The sequence below is a fragment of the Callithrix jacchus genome, chromosome 6 (assembly GCF_049354715.1).
Source record: "Callithrix jacchus isolate 240 chromosome 6, calJac240_pri, whole genome shotgun sequence".
In the NCBI taxonomy this organism is placed as follows: Eukaryota; Metazoa; Chordata; class Mammalia; order Primates; family Cebidae; genus Callithrix; species Callithrix jacchus.
In genome coordinates, this window is record NC_133507.1 from 116,860,689 (window position 1) to 116,880,707 (window position 20,019).

Genomic DNA, 20,019 nt, shown 5'->3' on the forward strand with positions numbered 1-20,019 from the left:
TAAGTTTTTTGCCTGAGCAACAGAAAAAAAAATAGTGTTTACTGAGATGGGGTTAACTAGAAAAGGAAAACGGGGAGAAATTGAAGAGTATTTTCATCTGCTTTGTATGAAATACGAAAACTTGGGTGGCTCAAAAACCAAGTTTGGGCGTAAAATGTACCATGTAGAGAGAGATTATTCACTTCCTTCATCTCCATCGGGTGGGCAATTAACTAGTTCCCACTCCCTGAATCTTAGGAAGGAGAGTCCAAGAGAGTCCCTAATTTTCTAAGTGCCTGAAAGGAGAGGAGGCTGACATCTTCCCTAGCTGGAGGTCTAGTCAGTCACCAGGTGTGCTGACCTGCTCCAATGCTACTAGAGCAGAATAAACTCTGGGAGGAGACGGTGTGATAGAACAGCAAGGGAAGAAGAGGCAAGAACTGTGTGCTCAGGGTTACACAGTGGGTACAGAAGATGAATTGTACGTTTCTGCAAACCCCGCTTTTGGGCTATGGCAGGCAGATGAAAATTTATTTCCATAACCTAATCTTAAAAGTTAGCAGGCATATTAAATTAAGATTTGTGAAATACTGCTATAGTATGGGGCAAAATCCACCATCAGAAGGTCAGTTTGAAGATGTAGCCAAATGTTCCAGACAATGACCAAACGTAGGGGAGACACTCAAGATGAAGTCCCTCAGCAGCCAGACCTGTGTTGGGATATTCACCTGTCTACCCCGGGTTAATATGAGCACATTACATATCCACAACTCTCCAAAAGATTAGACCAGTTGTGAAGACCAACAGAAAAGGCACAGTGCCTTGACATCACTGATAGGAGGTTGTCCACCTATGACCACCCACAAAAAAGGACAACTCATTTTGCAGGATCAGGTACATCAGAAAATGTTCTTTTACTCTCGCTGTCTCTTTCTCCCTCTCCCTCTCCCTTTTCCTGTCTCTCTTCCCATCCCTCCCTTCCTCCTTTTCTTCACCCAGTCCTTGTCCCAACCCCAGATTAGACACACAGGAGGAGAGAAGTAGGGTGGGAGAATAATCTCCATATCTCCCTGTCCCTGGAACCTCAGGTTTACCTGCATTATGGGGAAAAGAAGAACTCAGAGTAGAACAGAAAACAGAGGTTTGGAAACAGGTACAAATAAGTCTTCACAGACAAAATTCTCTTAATAAGCAAAAGTGACTGAAAAATTCTGGAATTAGATTGAAAGGTCAATAAGGGAGCCTCTCCCAGTAAGAAAGGGTTTTGGTCAAGTATAGTTGGTAGCAGAAATTATAAGAAGAAATTATAAGCAGAAATTATGATATTATTTCATGTTTATACCTTAAGGAAACCAAGGCATCTCAATAAAGCCAGAATACACACACACACACACACACACACACACATACATACATACATACGTATATATATGCAGAATGTGCAGGTTACATAGGTATGCATGTGCCATGGTGGTTTGCTGCACCCATCAAGCAGTCATCTACATTAGGTATTTCTCCTACTGCCCCCCCCAACCCCCGAAAGGCCCCAGTGTGTGATGTTCCCCTCTCTGTGTCCATGTGTTCTCATTGCTCAACTCCCACTTGGGGGTGAGAACATGCAGTGTTTGGTTTTCTGTTCCTGTGTTAGTTTGCAGAGAAGTTTCCATCTTTATCCATGTCCCTGCAAAGGATGTGAAATAATACTTTTTAATGGCTGCATAGTATTCCATGGTATATATGCCATATTTTCTTTATATGGTCTATCACTGATGGGCATTTGGGTTGGTCCCAAGTCTTTGCTATTGTGAATAGTGCTGTAATAAATATATATATGCATGTGTCCTTATATTAGAATGACTTATAATCCTTTGGGTATAAACCCAGTAATGGGATTGCTGGATCAAATGGTATTTCTGATTCTAGATCCTTGAGGAATTGCCCCGTCTTCCACAATGGTTGAACTAATTTACACTCCCACCAACAGTGTAAAAGTGTTCCTATTACTCCACATCCTCTCCAGCATCTGTTGTTTCCTGACTTTTTAATGATTGCCATTGTAACTGACATGAGATGGTATCTCATTGTGGTTTGGATTTGCATTTTTCTAATGACCAGTAATGATGAACTTTTTTTCAAATATTTGTTGGCCACATAAATGTCTTTTTTTGAGAAGTGTCTGTTCATATCCCTCACCCACTTTTTGATGGGGTTGTTTTTTTCTTGTAAATTTACGTCCCTTGTAAATTCTGGATATTAATGCCTTGTCAGTTGGATAGATTGGAATAATTTTCTCCCATTCTGTAGGTTGCCTGTTCACTCTGATGATAGTTTCTTTTGCTGAGCAGAAGCTCTTTAGTTTAATTAGGTTGCATTTGTCTATTTTGGCTTTTGCTGCCATTGTTTTTGATGTTTTACTAATGAAGTCTTTGCCCATGTCTATGTCCTGATTGGTATTGTCTAGGTTTTATTCTAGGGTTTTTATGGTTTTAGATCTTTCATTTAAGTCTTTAATCCATCTTGAGTTAATTTTTGTATAAGGTGTAAGAAAGGGATCCAATTTCAGCTTTCAGCATATGGCTAGCCAGTTTTCCCAACATCATATATTAAATAGGATATTGTTAACCCATTGCTTGCTTTTGTCAGGTTTGCCAGTGATCAGATAGTTATAGACGTGTGGTGTTATTTCTGAGGCCTCTGTTCTGTTCTATTGGTCTATATATCTGTTTTGGGCATCAGTGCCATGCTCTTTTGGTTACTGCAACTTTGTAGCATAGTTTGAAGTCAAGTAGCATGATGCCTCCAGCTTTGTTCTTTTTGCTTAGGATTGTCTTGTCTATACGTGTTCTTTTTTGGTTCCATAAGAAATTTAAATAGTTTTTTTCTAATTCTATAAGTAAAGTCAATTGTAGTTTAATGGGAATAGCACTGAATATAAAAATTACTTTGGGCAGTGTGGTTATTTTCACAATATTGATTCTTCCTATCCATGAGCATGGAATATTTTTCCATTTGTTTGTGTTCTCTCTTATTTCCTTGAGCAGCAGTTTGAGTTTTCTTTGAAGAGGTCCTTCACATCCCTTTTAAGTTGTGTTCCTAGGTATTTTATTCTCTTTGTAGCAATTGTGAATAGAGTTCACTCATGATTTGGCTCTATTATCAGTGTTTAGGAATGCTTATAATATTTGCACATTGATTTTGTATCCTGAGAATTTGCTGAAGTTACTTATCAGCTTAAGGAGATTTTGGGCTGAGACGATGGAGTTTTCTAAATATGCAGTTATGTCATCTGCAAATAGAGAAAATTTGACTTCCTCTCTTCCTGTTTGAATACCCTTAATTTCTTTCTCTTGCCTGATTGTCCTGGCCAGAACTTCCAATATTATATTGAATAGGAGTGGTGAGAGAGGGCATCCTTGTCTTGTGCCAGTCTTTTAAGGGAATGCTTCCAGCTTTTGCCCATTCAGTATGATATTGGCTGTGGGTTTGTCATAAATAGTTATTATTTTGAGATACAGTCCATCAATACTTAGTTTATTGAGAGTTTTTAGTATAAAGGGTGTTGAATTTTATCAAAGGCCTTTTCTGCATCTATTAAGATAATCCTGTGGTTTTTGTCATTGGTTCTGTTTATGTAATCGATTATGTTTATTGATCCATTACATCCCAGGGATGAAGCCGACTTGATCGGTGTGGGTAAATTTTTTGATAACGCTTCTGGATTTGGTTTATCAGTATTTAATTGAGGGTTTTTGCATCAATGTTCATCAGGGATACTGGCCTGAAATTTTTTTTTTTAGTTGTGTCTCTGCCAGGTTTTGTTATCAGGGTAATGCTGGCCTCATAAAATGAGTTAGAGAGGATTCCCTCTTTTTCTACTGTTTGGAATAGTTTCAGAAGGAATGGTACCAGCTCCTCTTTGTACCCTGGTAGAATTCGGCTGTGTATCCTTCTGGTCCTGGGTTTTTGATTGGTAGGCTAATAACAACTTCAGAATTTGTTATTGCTCTATTTAGGATTTGACTTCTTCCTGGTTTAGTCTTGAGAGGGTGTATGTTTCCAGGAATTTATATATTTCTTCTAGATTTTCTAGAATATTTGCATAGAGATGTTTATAGTATTCTCTGATGGTAGTTTCTATTTCTGTGGGATCAGTGGTGATATCCCCTTTATCATTTTTCATGGTGTCTATTTGATTTTTTCCTCTTTTCTTCTTTATTAGTCTGACTAGCAGTCTATTTGTTAGCCCTTTAAAAAATCCAGCTCCTGGATTCACTGATTTTTTTGAAGGGTTTTCTGTGTCTCTGTCTCCTTCAGTTCTGCTCTGATCTTAGTTATTTCTTGTTTTCTGCTAGCTTTTGAATTGCCTTGCTCTAGCTTCTCTAGTTCTTTTAATTGTGATGTTAGAGTGTCGATTTTAGATCTTTCCTGCTTTCTCTTGTGGGCATTTACTGCTATAAATTTCTCTCTACACACTGCTTTAAATGTGTGCCAGAGATTCTGGTACTTTGTGTCCTTGTTCTCACTGGTTTCAAATAACAACTTTATTCCTGCCTTAATTTCATGATTTACCAAGTGGTCATTCAGGAGCAGGTTGTTCAGTTTCCATGTAGTTGTGCGGTTTTGAGTGAGTTTCTTAATCCTGAGTTCTAATTTGATTGCACTGTGGTCTGAGAGACCGTTAGGATTTCTGCTTTTTTAGCATTTGCTGAGGAGTGTTTTACTTCCAACTATGTGGTCAATTTTAGAGTAAGTGTGATGAGGTGCTGAGAATGTATATTCTGTTGATTTGGGGTGGAGGGTTCTGTAGAGGACTATTAGATACGTTTGGTCCAGAGCTGAGTTCAAGTCCTGAATATCCCTGTTAACATTCTGTCTCACTGATCTGTCTAATATTGACAGTGGGGGGTTACAGCCTCCCATTATTATTGTGTGGGAGTCTAAGTCTCTTTGTAGATCTCTAAGAACTTGCTTTATGAATCTGGGTGCTCCTGTATTGGGTGCATATATATTTAAAATAGCTCTTCTTGTTGCATTGATCCCTTTACCATTATTAATGCCCTTCTTTCTCTTTTTTAATCTTTGTTGGTTTAAAGTCTGTTTTATCTGAGACTAGGATTGCAACCTCCATTTTTTTTCTTTCTATTTGCTTGGTAAACATTCCTCCATTCCTTTATTTTGAGCCTATGTGTGTCTTTGCATGTGAGATGGGTCTCGTGAATACAGCACACTGATGGTCTTGACTCTTTATCCAATTTGCCAGTCTGTGTCTTTCAACAGGGGCATTTAGCCCATTTATATTTAGGGTTAATGTTAATAATAAATTGTTAATATATGTTAATATTGTTATGTGTGAATTTGATCCTGCCATCATGATTCTAGCTGGTTATTTTGCCCATTAGTTGATGCAATTTCTTCACAGTGTCTGCAGCAGAGGTTGCAGAACAGCAGGGATTGCTGCCTGTTCCTTCCTCTAGAAGCTTCATCCCAAAGTGGCATCAGCCAGATGCCAGCTGGAACTCTCCCGTATGAGGCATCTATTGATCCCTGCTGGAAGCTGTCTCCTAATCAGAAGGCACAAGGGTCAGGGACCCACTAGAGGAGGCAGTCTGTCCCTTAGCAGAGCTTGAGCACTGTACAGGGAGATCCACTGCTCTTTACAGAGAGGGCAGGCAGGAACATTTAAGTCTGCTGAAGCTGCACTCACAGCTACCCCTTCCTCCAGTTGCTCTGTCCTAGGGAGATGAGGAGTTTTATCTATAAGCCCCTGAATGGGACTGCTGCCTTTCTTTCAGAGCTGCCCTGCCCAGAGAAGAGGAATCTAGAGGGGCAGTCTGGCTACAGTACCTTTGCCAAGCTGCGGTGGGCTCTGCCCAGTTCAAACTTCCTGGCAGCTTTGTTTACACTGTAAGCCAGTAATATTAACAACAGTATTTACATCCTATTTTTAACCTCTGAGGTCTTATTAGGAACTTTTTGGAATGAAGGCAATAACTTTATGTATCAAGCTTAATCCAGTGGCTTCTACTATACACAACATTAGACTTCCTAAGAGAATATTGGTGTATGTTTATTTTCAGTGCTTTGAGTAGTATGAGCAAAAGCTTCCCTGAATACTAACACATGGAAAAAGAAAAAATACAAAGCAGATGAGAAAGACAAGAAAGTCTTAAGCAAAATGTTACTCTCTCCTCCCCAACAGAAAATAAATACTTATTTAGGAATGAGTGTAAGTAATGTTTTTGTTTGTTTCCAGGGGTTTCATAGGATGAAAATATGCCTCCTTTATTTACTAGGCTCAACATAGCTACTCTCACAAGGAATTGAGATATATATATAAAGTTTGTTAGCAATATGGAATATTGAAGAGTATTTTGATTACATATCAAAAAAAGAATTTAATTTTTTAAATATACTAACTAAAAAAATAAAAGTATCTCCCTGGTGCAGTAGTTCATGCCTATAATCCCAGCACTTTGGAAGGCTGAAATGGGTGGATCACGAAGTCAAGACATTGAGACCATCCTGGCCAGCATGGTGAAACCCCGTCCCTATTAAAAATACAAAAATTAGCTGGGCATGGTGGCGTGCACCTGTAGTCTCAGCTACTCAGGAGGAAGAATCACTTGAACCCAGTTGGTGGAGGTTACTGTGAGCCCAGATTGCACCACTGCACTCCAGCCTGGGACAGAGTGAGACTCTGTCTCCAAAAAAAAAAAAAACAGACAAGTATCTATTTTTAGCTTTTTTTAACAAAAAAAATTCTCCTTCATTGCCTTCCAAATCAAAATATATCCATATTATAAGGATTTTGCACTGTTATATGGAAATGAAATATAAAAGACTGAATTTATGACATAAATTAGAGGTGACTGTGTTACAAAATGACTTACTAATAGGTTCTTTAAATATGGAATTAATCAAATGTGATTAATATTACAAAAGTTTGGTTTATACAGAGATTTGTTTCAGGTATTATTATATATATATGAGGTAAAGAGTCAATAAATAAAACAATGTCCATCTTTCTGAATATTTTCCTATCAAATCATATAGTTGATATCAATATAGTATTATCAGTATTGGGGATTATAGTAACAGCTTTTTAAGTAATAATTAAGATTTGCATATTTCTATTTCAGGGTAGGACATTTTTAAGGTTATACTTATTCTACCCTACAGTATTATATTTTATCAAAATACTAATGCAGAAGTTTATATTCATTTAATGATATGATTTAATAACTAATGTTTTTCTATTTTAATCTTCAATGACACAAAACCATGCTTCAGAGGCAGTAAATGTCTTCTGCCAGGCATGGTGGCTCACACCTGTAATCCCAGCACTTTGGGAGGCCGAGGTGGGCAGACCACTTGAGGTCAGGAGTTCAAGACCAGCCTGGTCAAGATGGTGAAACCCTGTCTCTTTTAAAAACACAAAAATTAGCTGAGCATCGTGTCACATGACTATAATCCCAGCTACTCAGGAGGCTGAGGCAGGAGAATTGTTTGAGCCAGGAGGCAGATTATAGTAAGCCAAGACTGTGCCACTGTACTCCAGCCTGGGTAACAGAGTGAGACAAGAAAGAAAGAAAAAGAGACAGAGAGAGAGAGAGAGAGAGAGAGAGAGAGAGAGAGAGAGAGAGAGAGAGAGAGAGAGAGAGAGAGAAAAGAAAGGAAAGTAAGGAAAGAAAGAAAGAAAGGAAAGAGAAAGAAAGAGTCTTCTGAATGAAACAAAGAACATACATTTTTTAGTGTTACTGGTTTTTATTAAATTCCCTCCTTAGCTTAAATTGTAAGTTCTCCTCCACAGTATTTGCATATTTTAAACTGCATTTTATTTGCATTTATCAGACATTTTACATGTATTTATCTTTGCAACTTTATAGATATATTTATCTTTCCCCACCAGAAAAAAAATGTGTTGAGTGGTTGGCATGCTGACATGTGTGCACCACAGTGAGTTTCAGTGGGTTGCATTCCACAAGAGAGTCACAGAATAGATGGAGACTGTAAGTACCTCATATAGTGTCTTCCTACCAGATCATCAGATAAGAACCCCTAATAGAACCCAAGGTTGTTAAATAATGCAAATTCAGTTTGGACCTCAAGGAGTAATTGGGACAAAATATCTACTTTTGCTTGTGACATTTTCTGCTCCTGGCATTCTAAAATAAAAGCTGAAAAGATAATGTATGTGGTAAGTAGATAATGGCTTATTGGAAACAATAATGGCTTATATGGATTTCTAAAAACAAAATCATGTCACTTCAACCAAATAATGACATTTTTGGAGAGTTTTTCACCTACCTGTGTGACAGTTCTCATTATCTCTCTCCAGGTCTTATCCACAGCTGTAAATCGTCTACCTTCCTGAGGCATTTGAGACCTAATGTCTGGAGAGCTGAAAATGGACTCCAGATATAACCACGTGGCTTGGACCTTGAGCCATTCATCCAGAATCTCCTGAAGCAGTAGGAGCTTTCCCTCCCATTCTCTGAGAAGCAAAACACAGTGGCTCTTATAGACAGCAAACCAAGCAAATGTTTCAAATGACAAAATTCAAAACCACAACTAGGTTGTCAACCTTGTATATAATGTTATTTCAATTCCATTCATCTAGTTGCATTTAAAGATAAATCTCTAGATTTGTTCTACAAAATGTTTAAAGATAATAATATAACATTTACTCTTACACAGATATACATGTTAAATAAACTTATCTAGAATTGGGCTGGTTTCTGTATATGGTATAACAATAAACCTTTCTGCTATCCAGTTCCATGACTAGAGGGTAAAACTGGAAAAACGAGATTTTGTTGATAGTAAAGGTATGCCCAATGAAGGGTACTCTGAGCTTCTGAGGAAAGGTAGTTACATCCAATACTCCTTTCTTTTAACGTTCTTTTCTCCCCTGTTAATTTGGGCTCATAAAGGCTTTATTTCTAGAATAAAGCTTTTATTTCTAAAATACAGTTGACCTTTCAACAACACAGGTTTCAACTGTGTAGGTCTACTTTTATATGCATTTTTTTTCCAATAAAGGTTACATAGACTGTGCCTGTCTCTCCTGTCTCCACTTCCACCCCCTCAACCTCATCTGCTTCTGCCACCCGAGACAGCAAACCAACCCCTCCTCTTCCTTCTCCTCCTCCGTATATTCAACATGAAAATGAGGAGGATAAAGATCTTCACAATGATCCACTGCCACTTAATGAATAGTAAACATTTTTGTCTCATGATTTTTCTTAATAACATTTTCTTCAGCTTATTCTATTATAAGAATACAGCATATAATACACGTAACGTTCAATACATGTTATGTTATTGTTAGGCTTCTAGTTACAGTAGGCTATTTGTAGTTAAGGTTTTGGGGAGTCAAAATTTATATGCAGATTTTCAACTGTGTTGGGGGGTTAGCACCCCTAAAACCCTAAATTGTTCAAGGGTCAACTGTATTTCAATTTATAAGATGTAACTGGCATTTAAAGAAAAATCTACATCCTCCAAAATGGTGTGGCATTCATGAGAAGGTGGAATATCTAAATTTACAAATTACTAGTTAATTTCTAAATATAGAGAATATAATGATTTAATTTCCTCAAGAATAAATGTAATTATTCCATAAACTAATAATTTTACAAGCAAAGTTCTAAGGTCTCTATCTGTTTATTCCATCATCATGTCACCCCATGAGGTAGGGTCCACTGTAACATCTATTTATCAATGGAGAGACTAAGACACATAGAGACAAGTGCCAGGCTCAAGTTTAGCCAGATAATAAACAATAGAGCCAAGATTTGAACCCACACAGTTGTAAATACTCTGCTATCAGAGATAACATAGTCATAGGGAAGAATGATTTATTAATAGCAACAGAACTTAGATGTGGCATAGTCTTACGTATATTAACACATTACTCATCATTGAAATGGTGATCTGTGATTTTAGATCTTTAAAACAAAGAAATGTTAATGAGTTTTCCAAGTCACCAGTCATTTTCGGATGTCTTTCTAAAATCTTTTTCTTTCAATGTTTATCAGGAAATTTGTTTAACCTCTTTGCACCAAAAGACCCAAATGCCTCTGCTTTCTTCTGCTATTCTTCCCTCTTTTTCTAATCTTTGCTTGATTAAGAAAATTTCCAAGTAGCTAATGATACCATGCTTAGTACCTTAAAGTGCAATCTAGATATGCCACTTTCATAGTAGTTCAAAAATTCTTCTCAATATGCACACTGGAGCAAGCTGGCAGCAGGCAGAACTACCAAACAAGAGAATGAGCCAAGGCCAGTCAGAGCATTCCCAAGTGTATGACAGATAACACCTCAGTCACCAGAGGCAGATACTACCAAGCCATTAGCATTCCCTTGCCATGCAAATCCACTCAAGACAGTAGTCTGATTTTGATGGGCTGTTTTTTCAAGGTAATATATAACTTGCTTACTATAAATAACAAAAAATGACAGACAGGATAGGCTTAATTTAACTGGCTGTGTAGTATGATGCTTAAAACCCCCAACTAAAATTATAGTTACATTCTTTTTCACTTATTTGCCATCCTTCATGCATATAAGTAGAAATTAGAATAGATATTCAGCAATCCTCTACAACAAGCTAATATATTTTTAAAATAAAATTATCTTCAGTTTACAGATACAAAATTATTTTTGAGAATTAAGAAATAAGATCATATTTTGATCTTATTTGTATTGTAGGCAATAAAAATGAATATCTGGATGTTGATTGTCCACTGTCTTAGCTATGAATATAGAAGTTAACAAACCATTAAGATGATAGCAAAGGGTCAGCAGTCTTCCAATAGCAATGAAGCCATTGATTATATCTTTAAATATTTAATAATATTAAATATTTAGTATGAAATACATAATCAATTATCAAAATAAATAAAATATTAAGTATGAAATATTAAGTGTGAAATGCAGAATCAATTCTCAAAAGAACTTTACATTAAATACAAGTGATCTTTGTAACACAGTATAAACATTGCCATTTAAATATCACCTTACCTCATTTGTTTCTCATAAGGCTTAATGAAAGGAGATCCTCGCATAGTTTGTGTTTTTACAATATGGTCATCCAACAACATCTGAATTTCATCAACTGATACCAAAATAAATGTCCCAGTTTCTCTATAAGAATGGATGACAAATTCCATTGCATCCCATTCATTAATCATCTTCTCCATCGCCTTTTCCAGAGAATATTCTTTGCTAGCAGCTTCACTAATACCTTCAAATCTGTCTAGATATGGCTCCAGATTCAGGTCTAAAAAAGAGAAGACTGTGGAGTCATCTGATGGCTGCAAAGGGTAACCAACAATGGCAGACATGGCCTCCCAGTGCCTGGGGCGCAAACCAGGATTACAGAGCACTTGAATGAGAGGAATGTGCTGCTTGAAATCTTCCACCTTTGATCTTACTTTTTTTGTCATTGCCAATGCATGTGGAGAATCTTGAAAGGTTTTCTCCAGTTTATATAGTCCTCTCCAGTAATTTCCAACATCTGCTTCTACTTGGTCTGGATTCACTTTGTGGTATGGTCCTTCTGTCCATGCTCTATATTTGCCGCTAAATTCAACAGTAGTTTCATAAAGACGAAGATAAGGGTTCAAGCCATCTTGGATTTTTTTACGTTGAGGATATACAGATGGTAGCCAACCAAATGCTTCCTCTTCAGCATTAAACTGCTCAATCTGAAAGGATAGGTATTGAAAATATTAGTTATTTCAAGAGTGAATGATACTGAAAATTATGTTTTTAAAATATCTACTTCAAATGTGACCCAAAAGACCCTCACTACACCCTGAAGTTAAACTTCAATAATATAGAAAAACTGAGCAGTAATCTCATTTTCTAATTTACTTAATTCATTTTTAATTGATAAAAATGTATATATTTACGGTGCACAATGTAATCTTGTTTTCCTATTTACTTCTTTTTTTAATTGACAAAAATGTATATATTTATGATGCCCAACATGTTTTGAGAACATGTATACATTGTGGAATGGCTAAATAATATGTTACCTTGCACACTTACATTTTTGTAATTAGAACACTACACAATCTACTCTCTTAATAACGTTCAAGTATATAATACATTGTTACTAGCTATAGTTACCAATTTGCACAATAGAGACCCTAAATGTATCCCTCCTAACTGAAATTTTTTATCCTTTGATGAACATCCTACCCAGTCCCTACTACCGTCCTGCCCCGCCCTTGCAGGCATCCTTCTACTCTCTGCTTCTATGAGTTCAATTTTTTAGATTCCACTATAACCAAGATCATGTGGTATTTCTGTGCCTGGCATATTTGACTTAACGTAAGTCCTCCAGGTTTATCCGTGTTGTCACATGGTGCAAATAATTAAATAATGCAAAGCAAGTTTAAAAAGAAGACTGATACATAACTCTATCTTTAACATAGAAAAAAATGTATCACCACCAATAGAAAGCAGCAATACTACTTTGCCTTGAAACATGTCTATAAAATCTATTTGTGCCATTCCATTATCCTCTAATTAAATGCGGTTAAACTGTTTTATTTGAATCTATTTCTTAAAGGTGAATAACTAAAATGAATTCAATGCTTTTTCATTTGAACTAATTCATCTTAAGAATTTTTGAATTATACCTTATCTGCAGCTGAATCCAACTTTCCATTCAATATTTGAGCCTTTTTTAGGTACTGCTGAACATCCTGAAGATCTCCAAATGAATAAAATTCTTCTGATTGTTTAGCATAACTCTCCAAATCCTCCACAAACCATTCACACCGTAACTTTAAAAAAAATTGTTAATATTCTTAAAAGTTAAAACCCCTTGGTGTCAAAAAATTTTAACATGGGAGTTATCAGAATTATTATTATATTTTGTCACTGTTAAAACATAAAGAGATGATCTAGAAAATGACTGAGATCTGAAACATGCAGAATTTAAAAATTTTAAATTAAAAGGATTAAGTTTCTTCTAATTTGCAGATTAGAAAAATACTAATACTACTCTGTATTAGCTATGTAAGAAGTTCTAGCTAATAAAATGAATAAAAATATATTAGACAATGGTGATCTTTAATATGCTGAAGAATTTGTGCAAACAAGTAATTTAACAGCATTTGAAAAATCTCATAACCAAGGATGGGACTAAAAGAAAAGTTCAATTTTTACCTATGGCATTTTAATAAACATCGGAAAAACCTGAATTTCTTTAATTGTGCTCTGATATCATTTCGATTAACAATATGAAAGCAAGATATTCCAAGGGTTTTTTTCTTGTCCCATGGACTCTCTTCACAAGAAACACGTAAGGTAAATAAATCCAGATTTAAATACTTAAAAACTCCAGTGTTATATAAGTCAGGCATGTATGTTTTTAGTGAAAAAACCTTATTATATAAATGCTACTGGTAAGGCATTCCAAACTAAATGGCTCTAAAAAATAGCTCAATAAAATATTCAAAAAAATTTAGGTTATTCAAAATTAGCTTTTCTATTTTATAGATTATCTAGGCTGATTTCTGTCCTCTTTTCTCTAGTTTCCTGGCAAATTTATTGCTTTGGTCCCATAGGGGAAGGAAAATGAGAGGAAAAGTTCATCAACAGTAAGTGTAGTTTGTGGAATAGTATACTTTAAAACATAGCATAAATAATTCTGGGCCACTTAGCAATTTTCTAAGAGTCTATTATAGTGAAACTTAAACACCTAATATTTATTACTGATGTTTTCTGCAGTTTTTAAAAAAATTTGATATAGTCTTAATGTAAAACAAAAATATTAATTACAGTTTAAAATGAAGACTTCTTAAAGCATATGAATTATTCTTCAAACAACATGCTTTGCCAATTAGCTATTTGCTGTAACTGTAATAAAAAGAAACCATGGCCTGCTATTAAAGGACATCTGTACTGACTGACCTAGAAGAAGTCATTTAATCTTTGGGAACCTTACTCTTCCATCTGAAAAATGAGACTGTAAATACTAAGGCATTTATTAGGACAGTAGCTATGGAATTATCACAGCATTTCTGTATGTGAGTCACTGTGCTAGGCAATGGATATAGGGAAAGGCAACGATGAACAGCCCTGCTTTCAAGGAGCTGGCGGTCCAATCAGGAGACACACTTACAAATACTAACATAATGATCAGATAATTAGTCCAATGGAGATGTGGTCAAAGTGAGAGTGCAGGAGATGAGAAGCAGCACTGAGGTCTGCGGAGAGGGCTTCTCAGAAAAATGAATAGAGTGTGCTAGACGAACAGGCACGTTTGGGGCTGGGGGATGTTCTGGGGTGATGGGTAGAATGTGCAGGAGAAAAGAGGCGTAGGGGAGCAACACCTAGAAGTTGTCAGGGTTACTGAAAAGTCATGAGCAAGGAGTGGGGAGAAGCAGGCAATGAGGCTGGACAGAGAAATGGGCAAATCACAAAGCTTCTTATGAAGACTCCCCTCCCGGCAAAAAAGCTGGAGTTACTGAATGTTTGACTGATGATTCTGGCACAATGCTTAGGAGACTGAGCAATTATGAGGTATGAAAGCTCATTTCACCAAGGGAGCTTTGATATTCAAACCATTTTTAAAAACTGAAAAGAGTACTATAAACCATGTAAGATAAATACTATTTTTATTAACTATCATTTATGGACAATATATTCCAACACCTTTTTTTCCTGTTACCTTGAAAAATCAAGAAATGACTGCACACTGATCAATATACTATGAACTCACCCCTTAATTATCCAATAAGCCTTATAAAAGATCTGATATATGACTGACTCCCATTAACATTTACAGTATGAGATTATAACATTATATTATGAGAAAGCTAAAAACCTATGCTCTGTGAAATAAAATAATTGACAATGCTATGTAAAAATATAAAAGTAAAACATTTCCAGAAAATAAAATATCTAAGATGCCAACCTTCAGACATTCTTGATATTGCTTTGTTTTCTCTTTAATGATTTTCCTGTGCTCTTCAAAAATTTCTCCCATTCTTCCATACCACTGGAAAACACTACTATTTAGCCTCATGTCTGCTTGAGAAAAGTTGACATACTCAATGAGAAAAGCGAGGCAGTTTTTGGAATCCACTAGTTTGTGTTCCAGTTCAATCATATCAGTCACCTCTACTTTCTGAATGTAAGCCTGAGGGAAAACAAAAATTATAGGTGGCATTTTAATGAACAGCTCATGTCACAAAACAGCCTATGGAAATACATTTCATAACTAGGCACAGACTTATTAGAAGTCAACACTTTTGGTTCAAAATCACGGACTACAGCACGGTTTCTTTCTCATCCTTCCCAAACATCTCACTAAAATGACAACAACAGAAAAAGAAAAAAGAAAATGCTGAACAACACACCAAAAACTGGAAAATCAAGGAGGAGTGCTGTGGGTTCACAGAAGATATGAAGCAGACACTATCTGAGTGATCACTTATTCTTTCAGAATAACATCTTATGGGCACCTACTATGTGGCTGACACTGTGTCAGGTGCTGGCAATGCAGTGTGACAAAAGACAGACATGGGCTCTGTCCTCCCCAAGTTTGCAGTCTAGCTGGGGAGTCTGTTTTTACCCAAATAACCATCAGAACAAATGTAAGACTTCAAGCTTGCAACATAAACAACTGCTGGAAAGGCACATTGCTCAGAGCATATCATAAGGATGTGAAGTGGTGAGAGGTGGAGGGTAGTTCCCATACCTTGGAGAGGGGCAAACAGAAGGAAATGAGGAAATGAAACAAGTGGAGAGGGCTGCATCTGGAGGGAACATGGGCCCAGTTGCAAGAAGGAGCAAGGGTAAAGGGCTGAAGGGCCAGCAGGGCTGCAGCAGAGTGGTAGGGCAGCAGACAGACGGCTTTGTTTCATTTATCCCAGGACCGAATACTCAAGGACAACCAAAATTGTTTTGTTAGTTCCAGTCCCCCTGCTACCAACACTTCTGGACTACCATTCAAGGTAACAAAGGCTCCTTTGTGTCATGGAATGAAATTCTTGTTTTATGGGTATTGGGAGTGTGGGAATGTGATAATCTAAATGCGGATGCAATTTCTCTTTACTCTCTGAATTTCACTTTTTTCTCTTTCCCTGAATTGGTCTGACCTACAAAGTTAATTTTTTTTTTTTTTTTTTTTTTTGAGATGGAGTCTCACTCTGTCACCCAGGCTGTAGTGCAGTGGCGCAATCTTAGCTCACTGCAAACTCTGCCTCCCACATTCAAGTGATTCTCCTTGTCTCAGCCTCCCAAGTAGCTGGGATTCAGGTGCACGCCACCACACTCAGCTAATATTTTTTTTTTTTTATTCTTAGTAGAGACAAGGTTTCACCTTGTTGGCCAAACTGGTCTTGGACTTCTAATCTCATGTGTTCTGTCCACCTTAGCCTCCCAAAATGCTGGAATTACAGAAGTGAGCCACTACAGTAGACCCTTCCTTTGCGTTAAAAAAAATATATTAAAAACCAGCCAGGCACAGTGGCTCACACCTGTAACCCTAGCACTTTGGGAGGCTGAGGCAGGCAGATCAGCAGTTCAAAACATGGTGAAACCCCATGTCTACTAAAAATGCAGAAAAATTGGCTGGACTTGGTGGTGGGTGCCTGTAATCCAGCTACTTAGGAGGCTGAGGCAGGAGAATTGCTTGAACCCAGGAGGCAAAGGTTGCAGTGAGCTGAGATCACATCATTTCACTCCAGCCTGGGTGACAGAATGAGACTACATCTGGAAAGAAAGAAGGAAAGAAGGGAAGAGAAGGAGAGAGAGGAGAGGAGAGGAAGGGTGGAGGAGAGGATTTAAAAAATCAACTGTCTCAAACGCTAAAAAGATAATCATAAAAATAAAATAAATTGAGGCCAGAACCCACTGGGCCTTACGGAACATAGCCACTATGACAAGATAGTGAAAACAGAAAAATATGTATAGACGTTCAAGGTCTGACAAAAAGAAAACTATCCTGCTTGCATAAAAACAACAAAAAATCAACTGATCAAGCAGTAAATATTTCAAAGAGACAGATACAAAATAAACACACAAAATCAGTGGGAACCTATGCATCAGCAATAACTAGATTTAGAAACTACATTGGAAAACATTCCACATTCTAACAGTTACAAAAACGAAAAATAACTACAAGCAAATTTAACAAGAAATGTGCTAAATCTGTAAGAAGAAAACTATAATACTTTATTGAAGGACACTTAAAAATTCTGAATAAAACATACGGTAAGATAGAATATTATAAAGATGTAATTTCCCCCCAAACCAGTCTATACAATGGATGTAATTTCAATAAAATTTCATTGGCATTTTTAAGAACTAAATTTTAAGGCCGGGCGCGGTGGTTCAAGCCTGTAATCCCAGCACTTTGGGAGGCTGAGGCGGGTGGATCACGAGGTCAACAGATCGAGACCATCTTGGTCAATATGGTGAAACCCCGTCTCTACTAAAATTACAAAAAATTAGCTGGGCACGGTGGTGCGTGCCTGTAATCCCAGCTGCTCGGGAGGCTGAGGCAGGAGAATTGCCTGAACCCAGGAGGCGGAGATTGCGGTGAGCCGAGATCCCGCCATTGCACTCCAGCCTGGGTAACAAGAGCAAAACTCCGTCTCAAAAAAAAAAAAAAAAAAAAAAAGAACTAAATTTTATATAAATCTGTAATTCTTAGAAATAATAAATATCTAAAAGTAGCAAAGATAATCACACACACACACACACACACACACAAATGATAGACTAGCCCTGCCAAATATCAAAGCACACTATACAGATGCAGTAATCTTAAACCATTTTTTTTCTGGCTCAGGAATAGAGGATGAAGTAGAATAGAGAAAGTTCAGGAATAGATCCAAGTAAATATGGAAATTTAGTGTTGAAAAGGTGCATTTCAAATCAGAAGTGAAATGACCAATCATTTCATAAATTATACTGGAGTAATTGGCTATTGATTTTGGAAAAAATAACTCTAGTTATCTAGTAGCAGAAATACCGGGAAGTATTTTGTTCAGTGAATAAAATAATTTGCAGCACAGTAATGATTCTGTTCTGCAAAAACAAATCTATGTTTTTGTGTGTGACTGGGTACATACTGGGTACATATATGGGAGAGTGTATATGCACATATACAGGTATGCATATACATCTACATATATCCATATTGTTCTCTTGAAGCTCTTTCATATCTATATTAATTTATTTATATATTTTAATAATATAAATTACCAAAATAAACTTGCTATAAAGGGGAAAACACAATTGTTGGTAAGTACCTATGCTCACCTTCCCTATCACCTCAGTTCTCTGACAATGAAGTTGCTAATTCTAATTTTTAAAAAATGTTAAAGCCCTTTTTGATCCCAAATAATTTCTACTTCTCTGTATTTCTCTCTCTCCAAATTTCTTTCTCTAGTATTTTACATCTTTGCATACATATAAATATAAGTTGGAAAAGGAAGAATTCACTATAAAGAATCATTACCCTAAAGGAAGGAACTTTTTTAAAAAGAGGAATGATTACTCTTTTTTTTTTTTTGATTACTCTTTATACAATTCTGTATTCTTTAAATTTTTAGCTGTATAATGAAACAGAGAAAGCAAGCAAAATTGCCTAGAAATTGTTCATTGATATTATTCTAATTAGACTAAATGTTTTTATGTTGTTAATCCAAACCAACATCATGCAAACCATGGTGGTTTCCATAAGTAACAAAACATCTAACTGAAAATATATTTTTGATAATTTAGCTAATCAGCTTTCTATTGAGTCAAATGACTGGATTTTATTTCCCCTTACTGATAAGAAAGGACTGATTTCTGTATACATTCACCAGCTGTTTTGTCCTTGTGGGAATAATCTTTTTTAAAATATAGAAATATTTGAAATATAGGCAATGAATCCAATTTGCTAATTCAACCAAAGGTTGTTATGTATAGTGGAAATTCACAGTAAATAACCCCCAAATTTCTAAATATTTCCAGTAATGGCTGGGAGGATAAATGAATGACACTCTTCATACTCCATGTTTATTTTTTCAAAGGAATTTTCCTTTAATGAGCAGGAGTTTACAGTTTAACTCAACTGCAACTATAATTATCCATAACACAAGAATCACTTGATGTCCAACAATAATTAATATAAAATATAAAACATTCTAAAAAGTATATGGGCATGTGTGTTTATCTTACCAGACACAGACACACATGCAAACACACACACACACACACACACACACACACACACACAGTCACATATGAAGGACCTCAATCCAAGTACAAATACTTTTAAAATGACAGAACTCCCTTAGAGACTGATACGTAAAAAGTGGTTCTAGTGATTTTAACAAATTTTCATTTAAGGAAATAAACTTCAAAAATACATATGTAATTGCTTTAACTCTTTTTTATAATTTCCTGTGTATAAGAAGTTTTGAATGATTTTTACATGTTTTGCTAGGTGCACTTAAATATTTTAAAATCAGTATTGAGGCAGAGAAAGATGGCTTAATAGAAGCCTCCCCTGATCATTCTCCCCATAGAAACAGCAAATTTGGCCAGGCACTGTGGCTCATGCCCATAATCCCAGCACTCTGGGAGGGGGAAGTGGGCAGATCATCTAAGGTCAGGAGTTCTAGACCAGCCAGACCAATATGGTGAAACCCCATCTCTACTAAAAATACAAAAATTAGCCGGGCATGGTGGTGGGCACCTGTCATCCCAGCTACTCGGAAGGCTGAGACAGGAGAATTGCTTGAATCCAGGAGGTAGAGGTTGCGGTGACCCAAAATTGTACCACTGCACTCTAGCCTGGGCAACAGAGTGAGACCCTGTCTCAAAAAAACAAATAAATAAAATTTAACAACTATCTAAACCAAAAAGTCCCTTCATGAAAATCAAAAATCAAGCGAGTGATCACAGTACCTGGCATTAACTTCATATTACTGAAAGAGGCACTGAAGAGAATAGGAAAGATAGTCTTGAATTGTGGATGCCATCCTTCCCCACCCCCCACCATCAGCTGTGAGGCAC

At 36.5% G+C, this 20,019-nt stretch overlaps 1 protein-coding gene across 10 annotated transcripts in view; it reads right to left on the bottom strand.

Annotated features, from left to right (window-relative positions):
• Positions 1 to 20,019, bottom strand: part of DNAH7 (dynein axonemal heavy chain 7) — a 391,865-nt gene that overhangs the window by 246,718 nt on the left and 125,128 nt on the right. For all 10 annotated transcript variants that reach the window (XR_013519014.1, XM_035305175.3, XM_078328052.1 and 7 more), the window contains 4 exons: positions 14,918 to 15,142; positions 12,633 to 12,779; positions 11,005 to 11,690; positions 8,287 to 8,473 (listed from right to left, as the gene is read on the bottom strand). Coding sequence is in view for 9 of the 10 variants with exons in the window: in XM_035305175.3 (XP_035161066.1) it covers positions 8,287 to 8,473; positions 11,005 to 11,690; positions 12,633 to 12,779; positions 14,918 to 15,142 (1,245 nt within the window). In the remaining variant the exon portion in view is untranslated. The remainder of the gene's footprint in view (positions 1 to 8,286; positions 8,474 to 11,004; positions 11,691 to 12,632; positions 12,780 to 14,917; positions 15,143 to 20,019) is intronic.